The sequence below is a fragment of the Amblyomma maculatum genome, chromosome 6 (genome assembly GCF_055883805.1).
Source record: "Amblyomma maculatum isolate TAMU_Amacu chromosome 6, ASM5588380v1, whole genome shotgun sequence".
Lineage (NCBI taxonomy): Eukaryota > Metazoa > Arthropoda > Arachnida > Ixodida > Ixodidae > Amblyomma > Amblyomma maculatum.
In genome coordinates, this window is record NC_139349.1 from 8,610,749 (window position 1) to 8,637,129 (window position 26,381).

General features: G+C 45.8%; 2 protein-coding genes across 6 annotated transcripts in view; one reads left to right on the top strand and one right to left on the bottom strand.

Annotated features, from left to right (window-relative positions):
- LOC146185029 (uncharacterized) overlaps positions 1 to 11,417 on the top strand; it is a 37,712-nt gene extending 26,295 nt beyond the window's left edge. For all 3 annotated transcript variants that reach the window (XM_084606003.1, XM_084606004.1, XM_084606005.1), the window contains 2 exons: positions 191 to 327; positions 2,353 to 11,417. In XM_084606003.1, coding sequence (XP_084462129.1) covers positions 191 to 327; positions 2,353 to 11,050 — 8,835 coding nt within the window. In that variant the 3' untranslated portion in view covers positions 11,051 to 11,417. The remainder of the gene's footprint in view (positions 1 to 190; positions 328 to 2,352) is intronic.
- Positions 11,418 to 11,508: 91 nt separating this feature from the next.
- LOC146185030 (ankyrin repeat and SOCS box protein 1-like) lies at positions 11,509 to 22,057 on the bottom strand. Of its 3 annotated transcripts, none has more exons than XM_084606006.1 (5): positions 21,623 to 22,053; positions 20,920 to 21,140; positions 20,367 to 20,552; positions 18,727 to 18,889; positions 11,510 to 13,021 (listed from the first exon to the last, which is right to left on the bottom strand). In XM_084606006.1, exons 1-5 carry the CDS (start codon positions 21,795 to 21,797, stop codon positions 12,855 to 12,857), a joined length of 912 nt encoding a protein of 303 aa, XP_084462132.1. In that variant the 5' UTR covers positions 21,798 to 22,053; the 3' UTR covers positions 11,510 to 12,854. The 3 variants fall into 3 exon arrangements, with proteins under 3 accessions (XP_084462135.1, XP_084462132.1, XP_084462133.1); XM_084606007.1 differs by lacking the exon at positions 11,510 to 13,021 and adding an exon at positions 13,059 to 13,439 and having other exon boundaries at positions 21,623 to 22,057; XM_084606009.1 differs by lacking the exon at positions 20,367 to 20,552 and having other exon boundaries at positions 11,509 to 13,021.
- Between the last annotated feature and the right edge of the window lie 4,324 nt (positions 22,058 to 26,381).

Genomic DNA, 26,381 nt, shown 5'->3' on the forward strand with positions numbered 1-26,381 from the left:
CGTAGAAGTTCTCTTATATTGAAGTTCCACATCAGAAACGATCAAAAAAGTTATTTTCCAGTCCTGTTACTCAAATTTTATGTTTGGCAGAAGGATAATTTTACCTTTATCGCATTCCTTGATATCACAAAAAATCAGCACTGTTCTAATGCTAGGATAATCTATTGTTGGCAATGTACACCTCCTACAGAGGCTCAAAGAACTGAAGCAACGGGAGTTTGGCCGCAACGTGCTGTCCAAAGTGAAGCGCGAGGACCGTGGTCGAGAGAAGGAGCAGCGGCGCCTCCAGCAATTAGCTGAACTCAGGGCCCACGTGGCAGTGATGAGGTGAGTGCCCACATTTTCGGTGCCCTGATTTTTTCTTCCCTCATATTGGGCCTGGTGAGGGGCAGAAAAAAAAAAAAAAATCTGCACAACCTGGTTGCGGTTGTGAAAATAGTCTGGATAATCAGCGGCAAAAATCTGGTATCGGCCGGGCTGAAAGTTGAGGCATTGTGCTCCATTGTTATAGTTGTAATACCGCAGTAATCTGAGATTCACTGATGACATTGCCTTGCTGAGTAGCTGAGGTGACAAATTGCAAAGGATGATTAATGACGTGCATTAAAAATGCAGGAAATTAATGTTCAGCAGCCTCAGAAAGTAACATCAGCTTTCAATAGTAAGTGGGGTACTGGAAGTGGTAAAGGTTTGCTTACGACAGGTAGTGGCCACAGATTCGTATCTTGAGAGGGACATGACGAAGAATCAGACTGTGGTGGAGCGCATTCGGCTCTCAGGTTATGCATGGCAGGTTACCCTTCAGAGGGAAGTATATAACAGCTGTGTCTTGTGGTAATCACCTTTGAGGCAGAAGCGTGAAGGCTAACGAAAAATGTTCAACTTAATTGAATGCTACAAAGAGAGCTATGTAATGGACAATGGTAGTATTGTTAAGAGATAGGAAAAGTGCCAAATGGGTGAGGGAACAAGCGCAAGAAAAAAATCAAGTGGGCATGTGCAAGTTATGTAATGCAAAGGCAAGATTAGAGGTGTGCACGGGCCCAAATTTTGAGCCCGAACTCGAGCCCAGCCTAAACAGACATGCTATAATTGCAGTGCAAACAATGATACTGATTAAAATAATTTCAAAATGATTTTATTTAAGATTTTGAAATGTTGAGTTCTCACATTTAAGATGAAAAATTGTAGAATGTTCATAGCAGTATCATTCTAACTTATGCAAAAACTACAAGTGATGCATATATGAAGGCTTGAAGCATTTGCGGTGCTCCTGGATCATGAATAAAGTAGTGATGAAGTTCCTTTTGGTGCTCCAACTTATGGCTGGGGTGACTAACACGTTCTTAGCAAGTAAACAAAGTTTTGGGTAAGCGGCTTCTTTGCTGCTCCAAAAGTGCACTAGCTCTAAATCTAAACAATGGGTTGATTCTGTGGCCAAGTACTCAATGAACTTGTCTGGCTCACCGTGTGCCTTTCGCGGCTGCTTTCAGTAGCGCTGGCAAGGCACCGTCACTGCATTGCCTGTGCCGACAAAAAAAGATGAAACTCGGACACTGCGGATTCTTTGAGCTATGTCCCACTTCAACTAAGGCCACGTCGAGGCAAGAGCAAGCCACAACACAGACGTGTCATAGGCGACGGGCAGCACGAATCTTGAAACGGATACCGTAACATTTGCACCGGTGTTACTAAAGTAGAGATGCGAAACTCGATGCTCAATAGCCCACAAACGGCCCCTCTGCTTGGTCTTTGATGGCTAGCAAGGATTCATTCATGGCCAGAAGTAAAGGTGGGTCAACGCAAAGAAAGAACTCGGAAGCTCTTGCGTGGGGACACGAGAAAATGCTGTGCAGTTGCGACATGGCCATATCCGATCTTTCGAAAAAGTTAAATATGTGCTCAGGAGCACAGTGTCTGGTCTGGTCCCGGCCTGCCTGAGACATATATACCTTGCTTGGACCTGGCCCGAGCCTGAGGCAGAGGGCTGAGAGGCCTGAGCCCATGCACAGCTCTAGGCAAGATAACTGATGAACCCTAAGGGTGTCGGTTTGGATTCCAAGAAAGGGTAAGCGTAGCTGGGGGTGGCAGGAAGTTTAGGTGGGCAGATGAGATTAGGAGGTTCGCAGGGATCAAATAGGTGCAGCTGGCACAGGATCGGGTCCATTGGAGGGATATAGGAGAGGCGTCTGTCGTGCAGTGTTGTCGGGCTGCAGTTGGTGGTGGTGGTGATGATGAAGATTATTATTATTATTATGTAGGAACAATAGAGTTTTTGGTACCAATTTTTTTCTTTACTTCATAATGTGCAGAATTCTGAGATTGCATTGCTTTTCCTTCCTTTTGCTGTAGGGGACCGACTGAAATGGGTACCGGCGAAAAGTTTATCTCAAGAGGACGTTTTCAGGAGATAGATTCACCAGAACGGACAAAATCGCAATTATCACTGCAGTCTCCTGTCCGTGATGACAGTGATGAAAGCCAACATGAGGTAGATGACGGGAGTTGGGGTGCTGACGATGATATGAATGCAAAAAAAGATGACCGCAGCAGCCATTCGCAAAGCTCCCCGGAGAGCTCAGTAGAAGGGGAACTAGAAAAGGAAGAAGAAAAGACAGAAGAAAAAGAAGAAAAAATGGGAGAAGATGAACAAGAAGCAAGCATCCCTGCCACAACATTCTTTGCTGATGCTAGCCCCTTCGACCTGCCTCCACTTCCCAGTGAGATTCCTCTTCCAGATGACATTCCACCTCCACCACCCCCACCCCCAGCCCTGGGTGTCATAGACCCAGGCCAGGAAAAGTACTCGCCAGAGGAGCCCACGCCAGCTCTGCCTGAGCCGGTACTGCCCTTGCTGCCACCACCTCCACCACCTCCTGAAACATTGCTGCCTCCAGCAGAGCCTCAAAGTTTGATACAAACCCATGTTGAACCACCCTGTATCAAGCCACCTCGTGTTGAGCCACCTCATGTTGAACCACCTCATGTTGAACCACCTCATGTTGAACCACCACATGTTGAACCTCCTGATGTGGAACCACCCAAAGTGGAACCACCCCGTGTGGAAGAGTCCAAGTCCAAGCTACTCATTGGCAAGGCATTGGCCAAGAAGCGCTTGATTGCATTTTCACTTACTTCAAACCAGCCTCTGCAGAAAGCCCTGGAAGTGAAGAGAGCTGCCACAGTGACAAAGCCTGCCAAGGGTGCCCTATCATTCAGTTTTGCGCGCAAGAATGTCGGGAAAGTGGCACCCATTTCAAGCGCACTGTTCAAAGAAGATGACGACCAAGCAGACGAAGAGGCTTCAGAAGCTGCTACAGTTGCATCGGGTGAAGCGATGCAGCCTGAGGCTGCTGAGAGTAAAAGTATGGATGAGGCTGAGAAAAATGAAAAGCCAGCTGGTGAGGCAGAAGAGCTGCAAGACAATAATTTTTACTTTGTAGCTCCTCCCAAGAGGTTTAAAGTCAAGCCAAAATTTGAATTTGTCAAGTTTTTGAAGAGTGAAAAGTTTGAGCTCAAGCTACCTGAAGATGCAACTGAAGGTGTCCCTGAGAAGAAGTGCAAGAAGGAGTCTGAAGATGAAGGCAAAGCATCAACTGATGCCAAAAGAAACAAAACTGATTCTGAGAAGCCTAGTTCTGATGCAAAAAAACAGGAGACTCCCAAGGGCGCCAACAGGAATGGCGAGTCTGTGAAGGAGAAAGCAGGGCCTCCTACTGTCCCGCCTACAAGCAGTAGCAAGAAGAAAAAGGAGAAAGACAGTACAGGTGCTACTGCCAAAGCTGAGAAAAAGGAACGTGGTAGGAGTCCTCACAGCGGCAAGCAGTCCAAGGACAAGAGAAGTCGATCTCGTGAACGAAAAGGCAGTCGTTCGAGAGACAAAAAACGAAGTCAGTCTAGAGAGCGAAGAAGGAGCAGATCGAGGGAGAGGAGAAGAGGACGGTCACGAGAGCGTCACCGAAGCCGTTCTCCACGAGATAAGAAGAGGAGCAAGTCGAAAGAAGGAAGGCGTAGTCGTTCCAGAGACAGAAAGACCGGCCATGCCAAGGACACAAGAAGAAGCAGATCTAGGGAGCGACGAAGGAGCCGATCCAAGGATAGGGGCAAGGACAGGGTCGAGCACAGAAGTGGCAGGGAGGCGAAGCGGCGGTCACAGAGCAGGGAGCGCAGGAGCCGCTCCAAAGGCCGTGCAAAGAGCAATGCAGACAGTCAGAAGAGAAAGGAGAAGTCAGTGGATGACAAGAAAGGGAAAGAAAAGCGGGCTACTTCTGGCGACCACAAGAAGGAAGAAACAGCCAGGGTGGAAGCAGTAAGCACTGAGCCGCAGGCGTCCAGTCCAGGAGCCCCAGAGGATGATGGCACTGCACATGCAGTGAACGGTGATGAGTCGACTGGTGATCAACAGGACGAAGAAGAAGAGAAGGCTGCTAATCATCCAAGGAATTTGGAGGAAGCAGCTGCTTTAAATGATAAAAACCAATTCGTTCCTAGTGCTAACTGTTCACAGCCTTCAAGCCATAAAAAACACGATGAAGCTGGTGATTACCCGGAAAGAAACGAACCAGTTCTAAACCTAATGTGTGAGGACAGCCCACTTGATGTTCTTGGAGAAGCAGACAGTTGTGACAGTCCAGATATGTGTCAAGGTTCTTCGAGTAAGATCATAACTGTGCCCGGTGACCAAGTGTTGTCCTTTGATGACAAGATTGAAGCGAATGATGAAAGAACCATTGGTGAGCACCATTTTTTAGCCACATGCTCTTTTGAGTCAGGTGAACAAACTGTCAGTCAAAGAAAAAGTGTCGAGGTACAGAAACAATTTGAGGCACAAAATTCACAAGTCTGCTTTGATATGCAATTGTCTGAAAAAAAAGAACAAGAAGACTCGGCAGAACATTATCAGATACATCACGCGGGTGAAAGACCTGAAAATACTTCTGAAAACTGTGAAGATGATATCTTACTACAACAAAAGTTCCTAGAAGAAATAGAGGCTACTAAGAAGTGTGTGCTGGCAACAGTAGATAGACAGCATTTACAATGCCAGGAAGAAGTTTCAGAAGATCCAAAAGATGACAAAAATGCCAGCAAGGCAGTTAAGCAGAAAAATTCAAATGCAGAAATTGAACATGCAGGATCAACTGCAGATCTCATAGTGCCCGTCAAGGAGAAAACTGCAAAGGTGGCTAAGGTGAAGCAGCAATCTTCAAAGGGTAAGCCACGGGAAAAGAAGAAGAAGAAAGTGAAGAAGAGGTCGAAGGCTGCCAGTTCAAGCTCATCATCTTCATCTTCGTCGTCCTCCTCATCATCAAGCTCATCAAGGAGCAGCAGCTCTGGCAGTAGCGGAAGTTCAAGCAGTTCTGGCAGTGGTTCAGACTCTGACAGTTCAAGCAGTTCGTCTTCTTCCAGCTCTAGTTCAAGCAGCTCAAGCAGCTCATCTTCTTCCTCCTCTTCTTCCGAGTGCCCACAAAAATTGAAGAAAAAGAGGAAGAAACTGAAGCTGAAGTCAAAGATGCTCAAAGAAAAAATGGCTAGAATGGCAAAGAAGGCACAGGCTGCTAAGATTGCACAGGCAAGTTTGGCCAAGCCCTCAGGAACTGCTGATACTCAAAGCATGGTGGCCATAGGTAAACCAGCAATCCTGACGACAGAACATGTAGGCAAAGCTAAGGTTTTACAGACAAGTTCTGCCAAGGCCTTGGCAACTCTTGATGCTCACAGCATGGTGACCACAGGCACGCCAGCATCCCTGACTGTAGAGCATGCAGGCAGTGCGACGATTGCACAAGCAAGTTCTGCCAAGCCCTCCAGAGTTGCTGATGCTGAGAGTATGGTGGCCATATGTAGACCAACATCCCTAACTACAGAACATGCAAGCAGTGTAAAGGTTGCGCAAGCAAGTTCTGCCAAGTCCTCAGGAACTGCCGATTCCCACGGCATGGTTGCCGTTAGTAAACCAACAACACCAACTACAGAGCATACAAGCAGTATCCCCTCCACTACCAGTGTTACAAAAGGCTCATTGGATAGTTCTGTATCACCGCAAAACATTTTTTATGGCCCCGCTCCATTGGTAGCTTGTGATGATCTAGCCACTGCAGAAAATTTGCCAAAGCCTGTCAAAGATTCGAATTCTAAAAGAGAAGGTCGTCAGAAGCCAAGTCATGCTTCTAAGGGCAGCTCAGAAAAGGGCAAGCAAATTGAAGATAAAGTACAGTGCAGCCACAGTATTGAAAGAACAGAGGAACAGCCCACAGGAAGTGTTGATGTTCCTCAAGCAGCCAGCAATCAACATTCAAAATTTGACAGAGCTCCTTTTGATGATGACAGGCCACCTGTTGTTGTAGACAGCTCCACTAAAGGCACCCAGTATATGAAAAGCAGCCACAGAATTGCTGATCAGCCGTCCCTTGGCAAAGGTACCTCCAGCAAAAAAAGTGACCATGCAAAGGGCAGTGATACGATTTCTGACGAGCCACCTGTTGGTGCAGATGCCTCCAATAAGATTAGTGATCGTGCCAAGAGCAGTATTGAAATGGCGGATGGGCCACATGTTGGTGCTGGCACCTTAACCAACATCAGTGAACATGCAACGAGCAATCTCAGAACAGCCAATGAACCTCTTGTTGGTACTTCCGGTAAGATTAGTGCAAGGAGCAGTCACAAAATAGTTGACAAGCCACATTCCGGTGCTGATACCTCTGATAGGAATGATGGAAGTGCAAAGAACAGCCACAAAGCTGATAAGCCACCTGTTCTTGCTGTTGCCTCCAGTAAGAATAGTGAGCATGCAAAGAACAGTTGTAAAACTGCTGATGAGGCTCTTGTTGTTGCTGCTACCTCCAGTAAGGTTAGCGAACATACCAAGAGCAGCCATAAAACTGCACCTGAGCCACCTGTCAGCACAGCTGCCTGCAACAAGATTAACGAGCGTGCAAAGAGCAGTCATAAAATTAAGCTGGATGATGACAGCTCCAGGAAACCTGATGTTGGTAGAGACGAACCAGCTCCTGCTAAGGTGGTAACAAGTAGCACTGCGAAGGAAAGTTTTTCTGAGCCATCAAAAGAGAAGACCACTGTGAAACTCCCAGCTGCTGAGCAACGGAGAAAAAGCTCAGAGCATTGTGCCAGCGAGCAGAATGAAACTAGAAATGACAAGAAGGAAGAACGCACACCAAGTGGTCGACAATCTACTGGCAGCGATAAGGCAACTGACAGACTTGGTAGCAACAAAAGTAGGGACCGCAAAAGAAAAAGTGAATCATCTTCAGGCAGTGAATCGGCATCCAAGAAGAAAATGTCTGAGCCAGGTGTCTCGAAGGCCAGCAAGATTGATAATACAGAAAGTAGCCATAGGTCACCGAGGCCCAATTCTGCAAGTTCAGAGCGCAGGAAATCATCTCACGAAGAGTCCCCTCCAAAGCAGGAGAAAAGCAAAAAGGTGCAGCAGCCTAAACAAGAAGCTGAATTAGGACAAAAGGAGAGAGAAAGACTTAGGAGTGAAGCATTGGAGCGAGCCCGAAAAGAAGGCAGTGACTGCATTAGAGTGAAGACAGTCGATCGGAAGAAAGAAATCAACTGGCCAATGTCTCTTATCAGGTACACAAACAGTAAACCTTTTATTTCATATGGGTGCAACCCTATTTATGGTAAAATCAGTAATGCTGCAGTTAAGAAGGAGAAAAAGCTTCCTGTGGTGAGTGATAAAGAGGAAGAAAAAGAGAAACAAACTCTGCGAGAGACGCCAAAGGAAGACACTGCTAAAAGAGGCAAAGGTAACAAACAGCGGAAAGCTCAAAAGGGCGTATTACAAGATGCTGTAGATGAAAAGGAGAAAGCATCTCCATGCAAAGAAACGGTGAAAAAACAAGACACCTCTGAGCATGTGCCCTCTGATGTAGTGTCCCCTGATCAAGTGTCCCATGATCAAGTATCTCCTGACCTTAATGCTATGTCTGGCCTCCAAGCTTTGCAATGCTTGTATGACAACATGGACAGTCCAGAGGTACCAGCTAAGGACTTGGATTCAGAAAGTGAAGCAAGCCATTGCAAGACTGAACTGGAGGCTGTGTCTGAAGAGGTATCTGTTGATCCGTGTATGGACTTGGGTACAGCAAAAGAAGACCATAGTTCTGTAACATTGTCACCACGTGCAGGAACTGCTAGTGTATTGCAGCATTCGAAAGCTGCTTCACCAAGAACACCAGAGCAAGAGCCACAAGAAAAAACAAACACGGAGGCCTCGAAAGATATGGATATTGTGTCATCCGAGAAACCCGAGTCACCATCACCAAGAAAAGAAGATACTCTTCAAGAGCCATTGGAAACTGCAGAGCATGTTGAAAAATTCGAACCTGCTGACAACGTTTTATGTTCTGTTACCAAACCTAGCCAGGAAGATGTCGCATTGCTAAACGAGGAGAAGGAAACAGCTCACTCACTTGATGCTATGGACGTGTCTGATGACCTGAATGACCTGCTTCCAAATTGTGAGGTTTCTCTGGAGGAAAAACGTTTTTTGGCCTACAGCTCGCTAGAGAAGCATGAAAATGTTGACATGGACATTTCTGATGACCCGAATGACCTGCTTCCAAGTTGTGAGGTTTCTCTGGAGGAAAACCGTTTTATAGCCTACAGCTCACTAGATAAGCATGAAAATGTTGTGGAAGGCTTAAGCAGCCAATTGGAGACTCTGAAAAGTGTTGCTGAGGATAATGAAATTATAATGGAAAAAACTGTGAAAGCAGAGCAGACAGAGGAGGAGCTGGACCGCTGTACTAGTCCATGCACATCTAATGGTTCAGATGTAGCACTCGTATGTGCAGAACCTAGCCGGGTGCCAGCTGTTCCAGCTGATAAAGATCTGAACTCTGAGTATGAGAAGTTTATGGAACAGTTGAACCTTGGGAGCTGCATTGAGGTAGAGGTAGCGCAAGAGGTTGAAGTGCCTAGCGAAGACAGCATGGAGCCAGATCATTCAGACATGGGCAATGCAGCGTTGATTGAATGCAGCAGTGAACCCGCTGAAGAGGTTTCTCTGCCGAGGCCATCTCCATTGCTGTCATCATCAGAGGGCTCGTCTGTTGTAGCCATTGAAGATATCGGAGCCCTTGAGGTGGCCTGTGAGAGCGAAGTCAGCAGTTCTCCCTTTGTGCCAACTGTGGTGCCACCTCCAGCACCTGTGCCTGCACCCAGCCCAGCTGTTGTACCTGCCCCCGGTGCAGTTGCCTATCATGCGTCCATTGGTCCAGCTGTGGCAGACAGCCTAACATCTTGTGTCCTCGGTCCGATTGGGTCCATCGTCTCTGCTGGCATTCCCATCTCTTCAACGTTGCCATTGTCTATACCTGCTTCAGCATTGCCACTCTCAGCACCTGTCGACACCTGCATCATAACATCACCTTCTGTTGAAGCACCACTTCCTGTTCCAGCTGTCGCTGTGCCTGTTGCTGTGCCAGCTTCAGTGCCGGTGATAACATCCCTCCATTCGCCCACATCACTCGTGTCCAATGCACAGTGCACATCAGCTGTGGCTGCTATTTCAGCTGCACCTGCTGCAGCTAGTACATCTGCAGTCATTTCAAGTTCGTCTCCTACTTTGGATGTCGCTAATACTGTGCTTGCCACTGATCCAGCAGCTAGTGCTGCTGCATCTTCAAGTCTTCCTCCCACCACTTCTTCAAAGAGATTGCACAGAAAAAGACACGGCTGTACTGTAAAGTCACATAACAGCACTGAAGGTATTCCATCCTCTCCACCTAAAAAGAAAGACCTGACGACAAACAGCACGCACAAGCCTGCAGTGCATAAGCCTGAACCTTCTGTGCAGCCAGAAGTTTCCAGCAGCAAGAGTCTGTCACGGCCCATAATCATTAAAGTGCAAGCAAATTCTGCAGTGAATATACAGTCAAGTACTCCTCAGATGTCAGATGTAGAAAGCGTAAGTGCAACGGAAAGTCTACCCTCAGAGCTGTTGGCACCAGAGGTCTGCACTGAAGTAGAAATTGGAAGTGAAGTCTGCATAGATGAAGAAAAGTTTCCATCTTCTGGGGATGACATGTTTGTGGCAGTGGTGGACACGGAAGACATCAGTCTCGCAGCTGTTGAGGAAGTGGCGTGCTCGTCATCGGAAGACATTGGTAGTGGCCCAGTGATATGCGCCGAGCCTTCTGAAGAGAAGGACAACTCCCCACCGCCACCTCCGCCACCTCCCAGATACTTGCGCCTCAAGCCACGCAAGGGGTCATCCTCCTCATCGTCTGTGAGTTCATCTAGCTCCGTAGAAGAAACACCACCACCACCGCCTCCACGGCCACCAGTTCGTTGCTTGGTGCTTCCTCCACCCCCTGCAGGTATCCTTTTACCAGCAGGTAGGGGCACCCTGTCGAGTGAGCCAAAGAAGTCCGTCACCTTTGCAGATGGTATCCCACCAGGCAAAGAGCCACCATCAAGTGGTGGTGCGCCCTCACCACCGCCACCGCCTCCACCACCACCTCGAGAACGCAAGCACCGCACGAAGGTCAAAGTGATCATACCTTCATCTGTGGCAGATTCTCTGCCACCACCCCCGCCTCCCCCAAAGCGACCAACACCATCAGCAGCCACACCTTTGCCATCCGCAGCTGCAGGCCCAGCTCCTGTTGCTGTGGAAACTGTGGCTGCCTACCCTCAGTACCAGGTGCACCTGCCTCAGCAAGGCTACCCAGCCACCGGTTATGCTGTCCCGTACAACAGTTACCCAGCAGCTGGTTACACCTACACAGCCACAACACATCTAGGGCAGACAGTGGCGTACACCTATGCACCTGGTCAGGCGACGCACCAGGCAGTGCCATTACAGCAGGTTCAGCAGATCCAGCAGGTGCAGCAGGTTCCTGCTCCGCAGCACCTGTATGCTAATGCCACAGCAGCATCCTACATGTACCATCCACAGCAGATTGTACAAACCAACCCAGCTGTAATCCAGCAGCAGCAGCCACCGCCACCACCACCACCGCCGCCACCACCACCACCACCTATGGGCCCACGGCCACCCAGGCCGCCTACATAGCCTCACGAGTTGTCCAAAACATTGTGCACAGCGATGATTGATTTTTGATTGGGGGGAAAATCCTCCTGTTGTGGTGCGCATAACATTAAACTGAAGCAGGCCCTGTTGTTGGCCGAAGTGGGTGCTCGCCATTTTTTCATGTGTAGATGTATGAGCCTCGCCAGTTGAAAGCTCAAAACATTTGTTGCATTGTTTTCACTACTGTCACTTTGCCCGAGGCTGGTGCACCGGCTTTGGATGGATGGTATGCTTGCATAAAACTCATTCTGATTATGTTTATGCCACAGACACAACGCATTGAACATGTTGTCAATTGTGTAAATAATCTTTTCGTTATTCGTAGAATAAATGAAGTATTCTTGTGCAAGTTGGCTACATCAGGTTTTTGTTTTAGTGCGCTTGATGAACTGGAAACTTTCAGCGCGACATTTGCACTAGTCAGAAAAAAAAAAATTTTGGTAAATGCACAAAGGGCTTTATCCAGGGCACACGGTACCACTGTCACAGTTCACAACCAAGTTTGACAAACAAACGTGGCAAACTATTCAATGGGGTGAGCATTAGGAAAAACAATTTTACATTATTTTTTTTTGCGCATGAAGTCTGGCATTACTACTTTAGCAGAAGGGCAGGTGTTTTCTGCACCTGAAACCCCTTTCCTCCGGAAACACCTGTCAATTGGAAGAACTTATTTCTTAACCAAAGGAATTTGCGAGCGATCAGTTTGATTCAACCATCTAGTCATATTAGCTTTTTCAAAGGAATTTGCCTATTACTATTAATGTAGCATAAATGACGATCATTGGACAGGTAAACAGCCAAGCTCAACACAAGACTGCCTCCATTGTTTCACGTGTTGTATGCAAATGAATGCACATTGAGTTTAGTAGAGGTTTTGGCCATTGTCTGTTGCTGAGTGACCGATCATGATGGTCTTGATAAAGTGGTCAGGAAGGCTAATGCAGCTTTACTCTATTTCCCCATCACCTGTAGTGCTCCACCCAAATGCCTTTCGCAATGTTGCAGCTACTCTTAGTTCTTTTAATGTGGAAGCATATCTTATATTGATGAATCAGGACTATGATGTCCTCACCTTGAGGACCAATCAGGAGCTGGTGCCAAATTTTAAAAGGTCCCTTGTGCCACCTGAAAAAATTGAGGCCCCTTTCATGCTAGTCAATAGTAACAAGAATTCGGGACCCAGACCAAAAAGCTCGGAAGTTGTACTTGGACCACTCTCTAAACTTGGGGGTCGAACCAAAAAGTTCGAAGTCAACCTTGGCCTACCCCCGAAATTTTGAGTTGACCTAAGCCAATCGCCATAAATGTTTGGAGGTACACAGAAAAAGTTCAAAGTCTGCCTTGGCCTACTCCCACAATTTGATGGGTCACTTTTGAAATTGTGGATCGGACCGCACCATTTTCAATATGTAGGTCAGATGCTCGAGCTTGTTTAGCTTGTTCACGAATAAAAAAAAAGCACAAGAAAGGTGAGAACTGGAAGCACTATATGTATATCAGTCTTTCCCGGTCTTCGTCTCTTCAGCATTTATTCCCCTCAGATTCCTGCAATGCTTCCACATTATGCAAGTACCTTAAGTGCCTTTAGAAATTTTGAAAACAGGTTCTGAAAATTTAGCTCCTGCTTTGGGGAGGTCACAGCACATCCACAAGCAGTTGTCTGTTCTGGGTAAGTAATGCTTGAAACAGAACTAGCTTAATGTATCAAACGAGTCCCCATAACTACAAACTGAGGATGTTAGTAAAAGGTAGGTAGGTCGGCTGAATTATTTATTTGGTCACATCAGGGCGAAGTAATCAGCTCCTGCGCATTCGGAATCAAATCGTCATAAATCAAAAATTTGTACATATTCAAAGGGACAGGCAAACTCTTGAGGTGCCCAAGTCTGTGCCTTCCAAGAGTCCTTCGTATGGCAACCCTGCAGAGTGACTGTAGTGACCGTGGCTTATCTGCAAAATTAACCAAAGGAAAAGCAACATTCTCCTAAACAATAATTTCTTTATTGTGAGGTGCCCACTAAGCCATGAGCCTTCTACAGTAATGCACTCTGATCAGTGAAAACGAATAAAATAGCAATGAAGGAATGCAGATTGTTAATAGTCGATAAGCAATAAACAAGCAATTTCTCAATTTTCAGCTCTGTTAAAATCCTGATAAAATATGCTGAGACTAAACACATCACTTGTTCAACAAGGGCTTAGTTTGATGAAACATTAAGCACAACTTTGGTGCACAGATTGTCCAGGAACATGAAGCTTGATCAAAGGCGGCAGGTACATACAGTCAGTGTGTCTATGCAATTGCATGAAGGGAATACAAGGTTCTGCAACTGCCGCCTAGTCTGCAAGGCAGGTTCACACAGCAGCCCTGTAATCGTTTTGGGGAGGAGATAAGCAGACCGACTACCCATGGCATTCTTCACAAAATGTTTTTGTACATTTTCAAGGGTTTAAAAAGAGATGTGGCAAACAGCATTTCAATAGAAGCATATTCAAATCTTGCCAAGACAAGGCTCCAGTACAGGAAAACTTAGCACAAAGCACCACATAGGACCCTGCATACATGGGTCACATTTCCAAGTGCATTCAGACTTCTGCTCTACATTTCCAGGATGTGAGGCAAAAAACGCAACTTTGCTTCTAGTAAGTCTGCACCTGAATTGGCACCTGAGTCATGAACAAGACACATCTAAGAGTGCCAGTTGTTAAATGGTAACAGTTAACCAACCGTCAAAAGTACTGTTGGCAGCAAAAATTGGCAGGATGCTACATCTTGGGGAAAAAGATTTATTGCAGCTCTCTTCCACTACCCAGCCACCCAGTACTGCTGCCACAGGAAGAGGTATATACGACCATTTTTACCCTCACATATTTCAGGTGATTGGCCTGCAATACTGTGCCAACAAGATTTATTTGCCCACATGCCATAAACTTTTTCTGCTGATGGCACAACTAAGGGAAGGCGCTTTCAGCAAAAGCATTTAATTGATACCGTCGCATCAAAACGCCGTGAGAGATGACCGTAGTGGCTCGGTTATGGTGCTCGACTGCTGAACCCAAGGATGCAGGATCAAATGCTGGCTGTGGTGGCCGTTCTTCGATGGAGGCGAAAAGCAAGGCGTCTATGTCCTGTGCGATGCCCTCCACTACGGCGTCCCTCATATACCTTTTTGGACATTAAACCTTACAAACCAAACCGAAATTCCCTCCATTGTTTGACGTGATGAAATCGCAGAGGACCTGTGACCAGGGAAGACTAATCATGGAGCAGCACCCACAGGAAGTCAAATTCAAAAATGGCCTCTTGGGGTGATGCGCTGGCAAATGCAGCAATGAAGCTAGCTTTTTTTGGGATGTGTTACAGCGTACCATTCAGAAGGACCTTCCTCTTACACCGCTAGGTATCAGGTTTCTCCCAGTTCAAGACGATGTAATACCATACGATGCCATATTCCTGCTGGGCCTGCATTCTGTGTGGCTCAGTGCTATGGATTATCGTCACAGCGACACTCGTGCCAGGTCCGTGTATGAATATTTTGCCGAGAGTATTGACAAAATACATGATGTTTTGAAAGATACAGAATGTGATGCTCAAATTGAGGTGGTGTTTAGAAATCTTGCAAAAGCACGCGAGGGAAATGCAGCTGACAACTTGAATGCTATCACATTCTCTCTTAAGGAGTCTCTTTCGTTGCCGCGAGAAAATGGCCATTATTCATTTGTCTCGGAAGATATTTTTCTGTCAGTATAAATGATACTGCAGCACACGTTGCAGCTTACAAAACTGCACATAATGGAATGCTCTTTCCAAAAACATGTTACAAAGCAAAAAATTTATTGGAGAACACAAAAAACCGAAAAATTGTCATTTTTATGGCGAGTTGATTAAAGTAAGATAGAAAAGGCATGATATCTACAGACACATCATTAACAAAGAAAACTTAGAATATAAATTATGAGGATTGATGATCCAGGAACACTGTAACAAAATAAACTATCTGTAAACGCCCTTCTAAAAGACTATAGGTAGAAACAGCCTCATTTCTCGTGCCATGCAGTGAAGCAGTTCCTGGTTCTCATGAGGCACCAAAACTTCAAACTGGCTGTAAAGGCTGGGTATACATGTTAAACTGCTGCGAACTGGCTGTAAAGGCCGGTTTTACACGGAATGCAGCAGACCTCCAAGAATGTGTTTTCGTGGAACAAAACCACCCTGACTCGGATTCAAAGCTCACCAGTGAATAGCTGGCGCCATTTTTGGGTAATTACCACCACTCAACACTGTCGGATAACAAAGCCGACAATATGATTCGATATTTGGCTTGCTGCAAGTCTTTTGACCAGAAAAATTTGATGTTAATGCTGCATTACCACAAGTGGTAGGATTTTTTTTCAAGCGTAGCCGCCACACCCTTTCGTAACAATGCATGCGCATGTTCTCAAAAAGCTCCATCAATAATCAGAACATCGTCATAGTGGAAAAATTTTAACTGGTTGTCCAAGTGCAGTGCATAGACTAACCAATGGGTGGCGCTAGGTGCACGAGAAACGATTCCAACATTTCAAAATCGCCGATTTAAAGCAGCGATCACCGATGATCGATTTCAATAGGTATGTAATGTAAGAGATAAGTGGCCTCATAATTCCTTTTTCTTATTGTATTTACTTGAAATTTCTTTTTAGCATATCAGAAATAATTTTGACTACTCTCACAAAATCTTCCTTCTATATTTCAAGAAAATGATTCTCTATTATTTAGTGTCTCCTGAATCTTGGATAAGCCTATGAAATGTGATAGAAGGTTGGTTCAAGAGTTATATTTCTAAGCATGCATGATTAAATTTATTTTCTTTTCACGAAATCAAATTTTCAGCTTTGAATTTTAGAGATGCAGTGTCTACTGATATGTGTACACTGAGATAAAAATATCATACAAGAAATTTAAAGTTTACAAACTTGAAAAAAGAATAAAATGCAGTACAGCCCTATAAGGGCAACAAAACGAAAGGTCTAAATTGCTAAAACAGTCTTGAAAAAATCTCTACAAAGTAAATACCCAGTTAGAAAACCAGAACAAAGCAAAACCTGAGCGTTTCCTCAATATGCAGACCATCGCGGCTTACGAAACAGTTCCAGTGAATTTCATCAATGGAACTTCAGGGCAGTATATAATAAAGCAGACATACAAGTGGATAAAATGATCTGAAGCCGCACCTTTAAGCATTAAATTGCTGGAAAATATAAAAACTCGCACGGGTTACCTGTTAAACCAATTGCAATCCAGGGGCTTTTTTCGTCTTACTTGTTATAACTCTGCGTAGTTGCTGTTTTTAACAAGATACCTGATACAAACTTTCTGTGGCTATGTGCCTGCAGTTCCAGCTACAAAGCTACAGATGTGGCGCCATCTAGGAGCCACCACATCAAATGGTGGAGATTTAACCGTGGCCTCCGCGATCAACTCCAGTGCAATGGGAAATTGTGTAATCTGTGAGCCACCATGTCAAATGGTTGTTGTTTAACGATAGTTAAAGCTGGTCGTAATGAGCAAAAGCATGCACCTTCTTTTTCCATTTACACACTGGTACCCTACCCGTTAAAACTTGGTTATATAAAAAAGGCATATATGTACCATAGGGGACAAACTGTTTTTTGTGTAACAAAACAGAAATAATCGAACATATGTTCCTTCAGTGTAACAACGCTAGCTTTTTTTTGGGATGTGTTACAGCGTACCATTCAGAAGGACCTTCCTCTTACACCGCAAGGTATCAGGTTTCTGCCAGTTCAAGACGATGTAATACCATATGATGCCATATTCCTGTTGGGCCTGCATTCTGTGTGGCTCAGTGCTATGGATTATCGTCACGGCGACACTCGTGCCAGATCCGTGTATGAATATTTGCCGAGAGTATTGTGAAAATACATGAAGTTTTGAAAGATACAGAATGTGATGCTCAAATCGAGGTGGTGTTTAGAAATCTTGCAAAAATGAAACGACTGCATTTTTCGTGGTCGGCAAGCGGCCTGTAAAGCTTGTAAATATTTTGTACTGTATATTTTGTCATGTTCATTTAGCAATACAGAAAAAAAATACAGCAGTGGCTAAGAAGCTTAGCTACTGAACTTGAGTTGTTGGGTTCGAACCCGATAGGTTCAAATCTGCTTGTACACTTTTTTTTTTTTTTTTTTTGTAAGCGTGTGAAAGCACAACAAGACGAGATTATGGTCAGTCTTTGGTCATTCACTCTGTTAGCTGGAAAGCTTGATAGTCCCATTGGAGAGACCTGCATGTTGGAGCCACTATAATGGACTTAGTTACCTGTGTGAGGCAATGTGGTTGTGATCTCACGACGCAGCTTCACCGATCAGAATGACAACACAACTTTCTTGGTATGTAGCGCTAAGTGTATGAGTGGTTTTGCACCAAAAGGTATTGACATCCACTGTTTTTGTCCTGTGCCAAGGTCGCCATTGTCATTCACTCACTGCCAATTTCTGCCCCTGTCCTCTTAGTGAAAAGTAAAACACATGAGCAGTGTGTTTTCCGACGAGTTTTTACCTTAAATATGTGCCAATGAGTGAATGGCTCATCACACTCCAAAATTTTCTCTTCTAATTCAATTATAAAACTAGCACGCCCCACTGCAGTGGATCAGTGGTTAGGGCGCTCGACTGCTGAGCCCAAGAACGCGGTTTCAATCCTAACCCACTGTGTGGCCACATTTTGAGGGAGGCAAAACGCAAAGTGTCCATGTACTGTGCAATGTCAGTGCAAGTTAAAGAACACTGAGTGGTCAAAATTAACATAGCCCTCCGTTTCGTTACAGCGAATGTCGTTTTAAGGCATTAGACCAAACCAAAACCAGCAGTGCACTAGTCTTGGAATTGATGCCAATATTGGCCAAACTTGGCCAATATTGTTGCAAGACTACAACAACGTAGCAGAAAATTGGCTGATGCAGCTCACGAGCACTTCATGCTTAACAGATGTAAACAAGAAATAAATAGCATTTAAAGAGGCCAGATATGATGCCTCCTAAGTAGAATGATAATCTTGTACTTTCGACGAGGGAACTCTTTTATCTAAACCAGCACAATTTTATGGTGGCAGTGCTGCAGCTACGCATGTGTATACCTCAATCTTGTAAGGCCGGGCATATCACATACAATATGGATGGATAATACAAACTGCAATGGTTTCAATCATTCATATTTTCAAACCATACCCATATTTTCATGCAACAAAAGTCACTTCCAGTAGCCAGATTCATCAAAAGCCTCCTGTGAAATCACTCGCTTAAGAGAACCCAGCATGATAAAATAATTCGATTGGTACGGTGCACTGGAAGACAATGAAATGATTTGGAGTGATGCTATTGATTTATTTAGTTTAGCACATTTAACATTATTAATATAATTTTCACTGTACACCAGCGATAATTTTCTGACTAAATATTACAACCTTACTTTACACTTATGCAGTGTAGGGGACAAGTTGTGCATGCACAACTAGGCAGAACTCATGAACAGTGCACAGTGCCTAAAAGCTTTACACATAGTTGAAATGCTCTCCCCCAGGAACTGTCAGTATTGTGCACCTTAGCAGCACAAATGTGTACCACCACGTATTAGTGCTATAAATGTCAGCGTACCAAACAGCTGCTGGAAAAGCAATTTGCATGGGCCATCCTGGGGCAACTGTGTGGCCAACTGTCCTCGAACATCACGCTGCCAGAGATGACCTCCAAATTCAATCAAAAGGACTGCAAAACGAGTTGGACAGCGATGTTTCACCAGGGTATGAGCCAGAGAAACCTGAAGAGAAAACAACAATGCCCTTATATTGAGAGGCAGGCTATGAACAAGGATCAAGGGTGGACAGAATGTTTGTGCAAGCTGCTTATTCTTACTGGTAGCCTATAATGCAGACACAATATACGACATATGGGCAAGATGATGCATGAGCACTAACACCGATAAAGCATTGCTTGGTGCACATAGTATATCTACACAACCACGAAGAAAAGCACAAGAAGAACCAATGTGAACAACACATGCCAGTTATCAAATGTGTTCCATTCAGTCTATTTCCCCCCACAAGAATCCACTTCCTCTTCTGATAGCGTGACTAGCGGAACCTTTGTGTAGTAAATGTCAGAATTACTCATTTCAGCTGCTTCAGTGACATTTTACGTCAGCTGGTCCTAGTGGCACTAAATTATGTGCTGATGATTACAGTGTGGCACATTGTGCATGCACAAGGAGAGCTTTTAGGTTGTCAGTGAATATGTACAGCCTTTGTAAAAAAATTAGAGTGCAGGGGGTCTATTTCTGAGCCATACTATGTAGCTTGTAATGCGCTCCCAGATTTCCAAACTTGCTGAAGGCAGGAAGATTGTTCGTTCTACCCTCTCCAATGGCTAGGACTTCCATACGGCTTAAGAGAAAACCTTCAGGGCTCTAAACTTTTTACTTATGTGACAACTAAGCATGGGCTATGAGCTACGGCTCGGTTGAAAACTCTGTCTACCTAAATAATTTTGGTTTCTTTAGCACCACATCAACATATGTTCGTTTTGTAGCTTTGCATTTTCATGTATGCAGTAGCTGGTAATTAAGTCATTGTGATGAGTGTAGAGCTGTTTTTCTGCCTGAGCTTTGACATAATTGCAAGCTTTGTACAAAAGCCAAAATGTCATCTAACTGCACTTTTAGCAATCATTTTCCTCTTATAATGATTTCCGCTCCAAATCATTATACACACATCCAAAGCTTTGCAACTCCATTTTTTGCTCTAGGCAAGCCAATGTAAAGATGGCAGGCAATAATGTGATCGCAAATCAGAAGACCCTCACGACGCAAAAATTTGGTTTGGGGTGGTCCCTGGGGTTTAGCGTTTCAAAGCGACTCTGGCCATGAGGGAAGCCACAGTGGAGGGCTTGAAATAATTTCGACTACTTGAGCTTTAACGTGCAGTGACATCTCACAGTGCAAGGGCGCCTTGCTTTTCACATTCTTTGTAGGATCATTTCTACATGGTATTTGGTGAGTTGCAAGGCGTAATTCCTTATGTAAAAATTGGTGCATCACATTTTTTTTTTCTTTTTTTGACGGTATAGCAGGAGCAAAAAGTGCACACTTTTCTTTCTCTTCACTGGGCATCAAAACTTGCCCATCAAATTTATTACATGCCTATTCCAAGTGAATGCTCCTCTATGTCAGAGGCACCACCTCTGATGCAACTATTTACAGACACATCTAAATCTGCTAAACAAATGCATGTGAACTGCACCTGTGCATGCACAATCGATGGCACAGCGATGGGAGAGTGGCGCAGATCTGGCTCAGCTCCATTTAATAGCAAGCAGCTGTAGCACGAAAAGTGGTGGTAGGTGGCACTGATGTGCAGGGGAAGCCCCGGTGTGCAGCCAAGAAGCCGGTGCTCAATCTCAGTTTCAGCACCGCTCGCCAACAGCAGCTGCAACAGTATAAATGACAATCTGTCGTATTCACAGGCAGATGTCATGTTTTCTCTTAAGGCCAGCAGTAGAGCAACAGAACTGGAGCTATGATACCTTATGTCCTGAAGGTGAAAACTGCCCATCTGTTACATCGAGGTTCCTCTTGGAGATCAATGTGCACATGGGATAATGGCAGCACATGTTGCCCGTGTTTAGCACAGCAGTAATGAGCACGTATATCCTATCCAATGCAAAATGTATGTGCCTTGAATCCTTAGCGCATATGCTAAATGCAGTGCCAGCCTATACAAAGAGTGATTTCAAGTGCACTGTACAAAAACCCAAGTCAGGATGACTGGCACTAGCTTAAATAGGGTGTATTACCTTAACGCCATCTAAGTATCCATTCTGTGCCGAAGTGTGGAGTGGAGTACTTCGATTCCCAACATGTCCATTCGGGTTTGCTCCAGCTTCCAGTAGAGCCTTAACACAGTCCGAGAACTCCTTTTGGACAGCAACTAGGAGTGGCGTCTGTGCCTTGATGTCCGGCAAGTCCACAGCTGCATTATGCTCCAGCAGATAACGAACGGCAAGAGTGTGGCCACCTGAATAGAAGCATGCACATAAATGTGAAGCACGGGTATATGAAACTTTTTTTAATCATTATTTTTAATTCAGCTGTAAGTTCTACTCTCAAACTGCACATGAGATCTATTATTCGTGTCTTTTCACTAAAGAAATATGCGATCGATGTATAGCAACTTCTTGTCTTCCGCACTGGATGCACGTGGCCTACAAGGAATTCCTGACCGAACATCAGCTAGAGGATGTTCTAAACGTTGACATACAAAAACGTTATTTGGACGTTGTCTAAATATTTTAATATCAACAATAACAGCCGACGCTGAGGTCAGCTGTCGTTGATTGTTACCACCGTTGCATGGATCGAGTGAAACATTGCGCTTGAGAAACGAAATGACGATGATTTTAAACACATGTAGGCAGAACAAGGTGTGGGGTTACACGTACTAGCTAACAAGCAAAATGGAGCTTGATCATTAGTTAGTGCTGTTTTCGAGGTACTCACGTGTAACAGCGAGCCGAAGAGGTGTTGCACCGTACGGTCGCACTCGCCGATTCAGCTCTTCGGGACGAGACCTCAGCAGCTCTTCAAGCTTGCTGACGGAGCCTTCAAAAGCCGCGACATGAACGCAGGTGTCGCCGTCTTGGTAGTCAATAATAAACTCTGATATGTCTACCATCACATCGCGGTTTCGTATTGAAGCAGTGCAGAACTGCTAGGTACCAACCAAATACGGACAAGGGCTTTAAATACGGTATGAGCCGCGCGCCGTCGAGACGTCGGGATAGCGGCACTGCGAACTCGAGCCCGGCAGCGACGAAACCGAAAATACAGATTTCGCGGCTTTACGATGGTTTTGCACAAAAGCATACTTTGTTCGTAAAAATATAAGAAGCTGATTGCACAATACGACCTTCACGGCAAACACTTGGCTGCAGAAATGAGTACAGTTGCTGTTTTGCATTTTTTTTTTAAATAGCGTTTTCTTACGCTCGTGCTATCGTGCCGCCTCAAGCGGCCAAAGTAAGCGTGCGGAGATTTGGCGGTACTCTTGATTTAGTGTAAAAGACCCGTGGTTCAGTATATTCTAGGCACTATAGTACAGCGAACCCGTGGCCCCGTTCTGCCCGTTCACGGAAAATCCGGCGTTATCGGCCGTCTGCCAGCGCCGGCGAAAAATCACGAGTGTGGCGCTGTCCATGAACTAGGGTGCCTCGATGCCTTTCGCCTTTCGCCTCCGCTTTAGGCATCGAGGCACGCTGTAGTGGGTCGGCTCCGGAAATTTTGGCCGCCTGTCCATGATTTTTATGAGCATGCACTGGCATCTCGTGGTACACGGACACAGCTTGTCTTTCGTCTCATTCGAAAGGCCGGTATTATTAACTGAACCCTCGGCCTGCCCTTTAGTTCAGCACCTGAACACCGTGGCGCGCTCGGTTAAACCTGAATATGTTTTCTGTAGTGAGATTCCGAATTCTTCTGCCCTTCTCCTTAGCGCTAATTCTTTGATGGACTTCGTTCTTTCTAATCTGTTGCATTCCCTCTTCAGACAGAAACTAATTCGAGACCTTACTATCATGTGGTCACTACATCCCACCCTTTCGATTACCTCTACGTCCTGCATAATATGCTAAGGTTAGAACATGGTTAGAACACAGTATGAAGTCAATTTCATTTTTAATCTCCTCCTTAGGACTTGTCCATGTGCACTTCCGGTTCTTCCGTTTGCTGAAGAAGGTATTCAGGATTCGTAAGTCATTGCGCTCTGAAAACTGAAACCCCCTGCTAAATTCCTAGAACCAGTTACTCACTGCCTGGCCTCCAGCCTGCTTTTTCTCTACATTGGCATTGAAGTCAGCCATTAGTAAAGTATACTGCGTCTTTACTTTCCCCATTGCCAATTCAACGTCTTCGTTGAAGCTTTCGACTGCCTGATTATCATGCATGTATAGGCGCGTAGGCCTGTGCAACCTTCAGTTTGTACCACTTATTAAGCTTAATTCAGTTCAGTTCAGTCGTTCAGTCGTGCCCGACTCTTCGTGACCCTATAGACCATGTCACGCCACGCTTTCCGGTCTCTCACTATCTTCCTAACATCACATAACTTCATCTGCAGCGCCTCGAGGATGCCATCTAACCGTCGCGTTCGCTGCTTACCCCTTCTCCGGCGACTCTCAATCTTTCCCAACATCAAATCTTTCTCCAGCGACTCCTCTCTTCTCATCAGATGGCCAAAGTATCTGAGCTTTAACTTTAGAATTTGACCCTCCAATGAGCAGTCGGGGTTTATGGTCGACAATATCGACTGATTTGATCTTCTGGCAGTCCAAGGAACTCTCAAGAGTCTCCGCCAGCACCACAATTCAAACGCGTCAATTCTTCGGCGGTCAGCCTTCTTCACAGTCCAACTCTCGCATCCATACATCACCACTGGAAAGACCATAGCACGAGTTATACGGACCTTGGTTGACAGACTAATGTCTCTGCTCTTTACTAGGCGGTCAAGGCTAACCATGGCTCTCTTTCCCAGAAGCAGGCGTCTCCTAATTTCATGGCTGCAGTCTCCTTCCGGGGTAATCTTGGAGCCCAAGAAGAGAAAATCTGTCACAGCTTCCACTTCTTGCCCCTTGATGCTCCAGGACTTGATAGGGCAAGACGCCATGATCTTTGTCTTTTTAATGTTCAGTTTAAGCCCAAACTTTTCACTCTCTTCTTGTACGCGCATCAGAAGTCTCTTGAGTTCCACTTCACTTTCTGCCATTAAAGCGGTATCATCCGCATACCTAAGGTTGTTGATACGTTGCTGATAGCAGAGGCGATAAATCGCCATCTATGAACCGGCAACGGCACCAATCTTTTCATTCTTTCTTTCCTTCTTTCCCTCACCTCTCTGGCTATATAATACCCCTTGGTCCGAAAATAAACCGGCGTTCTTTGGCCTGGCTACGCTGTCTGATGCATCACCCGGGAGCGGCGTTCCCATTGACCATGCTTTCACAACAGTGGCGTTCCCATTGACCACACTTTCACAACAGTGGCGACGAGGCTGAAGCAAGGATATCGGGCCCAGGACAGCGCCAGACATGGGTCACAAGCTACCGGACTTCGATGAGGAAAAAGATAAGTGGCAAGCTTACCTGGTGAAAGTAGAAGCGTACTTTGAGGCCAATGAAATCTCAGCTGATGCAAAGAAGAGGGCTTTACTCGTAGCCGCCCTTGGGACAAAGACCGTTCAAGTTTTATGCGGTAAAGTAGCGCCAGAAAACACAAGTTCGTTGAGCTACGACAAGGTATTCGAGACCTTGAACAGCTACTATGATCCTACACCAAACGAAATAGCAGAAAGTTTCAAGTTCTTCAACCGCTACCAGAAAGAAGAATCCGTGCAGGAATTTATTGTCGCTATACGACAAATAGCACAGAACTGCAATTTTTCGTCTATGCTAGACAGAATGATCAGAGACCGCATCGTGTGTGGCGTCAGATCAAAGAGTTTACAAAAGCAGCTTCTGGCAATAAAAGACCTGTCGCTAAAGGAAGCAGAGGCTCTAGCACTAGCTGCAGAAAGCGCCGAACTTGATTCGCGATCGTATAACCGGGGAGGCTCGGGATCCAAACGTGTTCAAGATAACTTATCGGCGCCAACCAGATACGAACGCAACCACGAACGCAATGCCAGTGCTGCGGTAACTACGGCCACGAGACTGCAGTGTGTCGCTTTAACAGACGGCAATGTTTCAAATGCAGACGATACGGGCATCTAGCGAAGATGTGCTCAGCGGCTGACAGCGTTAACAGAACTGGTACCATGGAAGCACGTAAGCTGCGCGCTGACAAATGTCGCTTCGCCGAGCAAGCAGTAACATATCTCGGTCACCGCATTGATAAAAACGGGTTGCACCCGGTTGAAAAGAACATCGATGCTATCAGACTAGCCCCTTCTCCGCGTAATGTTAGAGTTGCGTGCTTTTCTTGGTTTTATCGCCTTCTACCATAAGTTTCTCCCTAACCTGTCCACCTTACTTGCGCCTTTGTATAAGCTACTGACGAAAGGAGCCAGGTGGATGTGGAGCGATAAAGAACAAGCAGCATTCGAACTGTCGAAAAAGGCTCTTTGCGCAGCCCCTGTGTTGACATATTTCAATCCGAAGCTCGAACTACTTTTGGAATGCGATGCCTCGCCTCACGGTGTGGAAGCGGCACTTTTCCATCGCATTAATGAGGAAATGAGGCCCATGGGATTTCGGTCCCGGCCTCCAGCACGTGAGCCAGTAAACTGGCCAGCTACAGAAGAAAAATGGTCCCGATTGCACCTCGATTTCGCTGGACCTATCAGGGACAAAATGTTGCTGATCGTGGTTGATTCCCACAGCAAACGGATCTAGGCCATTCCACTCTCGCGTGCAACGTCAAGCAGCACGGTAAACTCGCTGCGTACGCTCTTCAGCCAGTTCGGACTACCGCGCACTGTAGTAACTGATAACGGCACGCCCTTTACCGGGTTGGATTTCGCCGAATTCATGAACAGAAACAGCATTGCCCACATTCGAACACCGCCCTACCACCCACAAAGCAATAGGCCGGCAGAACGCGCGGTCAGAACTGTTAAGGATGGGTTAAAGAAGATGCCTGGCGTGGATCTCTCAACCGCACTCGCACGTGTTTTGTGTCTATACCGGAATGCCCCAAGGCAGTCGATCCTATCACCTTCAGAAGTACTGTTAGGTTATCGACCACGCACCAGACTTGACATGTGTTTTCCTCTCAGGAACAAACCTTCCCAGAGCAGAGCAGCTACGCCAGCTTCGGACGACGCCAGCTGGAGTTTCGCTCTGGGGGACCCTGTACTAGTCCGTAACTACAGTGCTGGTGACAAGTGGACACCCGGAAAGGTGAAGTTAACAACAGGCGCTCGACTAGTCACCGTCAAGACGGAGGATAATGTGGTGGTCCGTCGTCATGCTGATCAAATCCGCAAGCGCAACGTCGAGGGATCCACACTCACGGGTACAGACAGTCCAGCAGCAGAACCAGTGGACCATCCGCTGGCTATTCAGAACAACGCATCCACGTCAGAGCCCGCAGACCCTGCTCCCCAAGAGACACAGCTGCCAGGTCAACCCGGGTCAAGAAACCTGTGGATCGCTATGGTTATTAGGAGGAAGGGATGCTGCTGACAGCAGAGGCGATAAATCGCCATCTATGAACCGGCAACGGCACCAATCTTTTCATTCTTTCTTTCCTTCTTTCCCTCACCCCTCTG

Excerpts from the sequence above, each read along its gene's own strand:
- LOC146185030 (XM_084606006.1), bottom strand. The coding sequence starts at position 21,797 with ATGGTAGACATATCAGAGTTTATTATTGACTACCAAGACGGCGACACC. Across the intron at positions 21,141-21,622 it reads TCTTCGGCTCGCTGTTACAC|GTGGCCACACTCTTGCCGTT; the intron begins GTGAGTACCTCG and ends GCTTCTATTCAG. Across the intron at positions 13,022-18,726 it reads GCTTTTCCAGCAGCTGTTTG|ATAAGCCACGGTCACTACAG; the intron begins GTACGCTGACAT and ends TTAATTTTGCAG.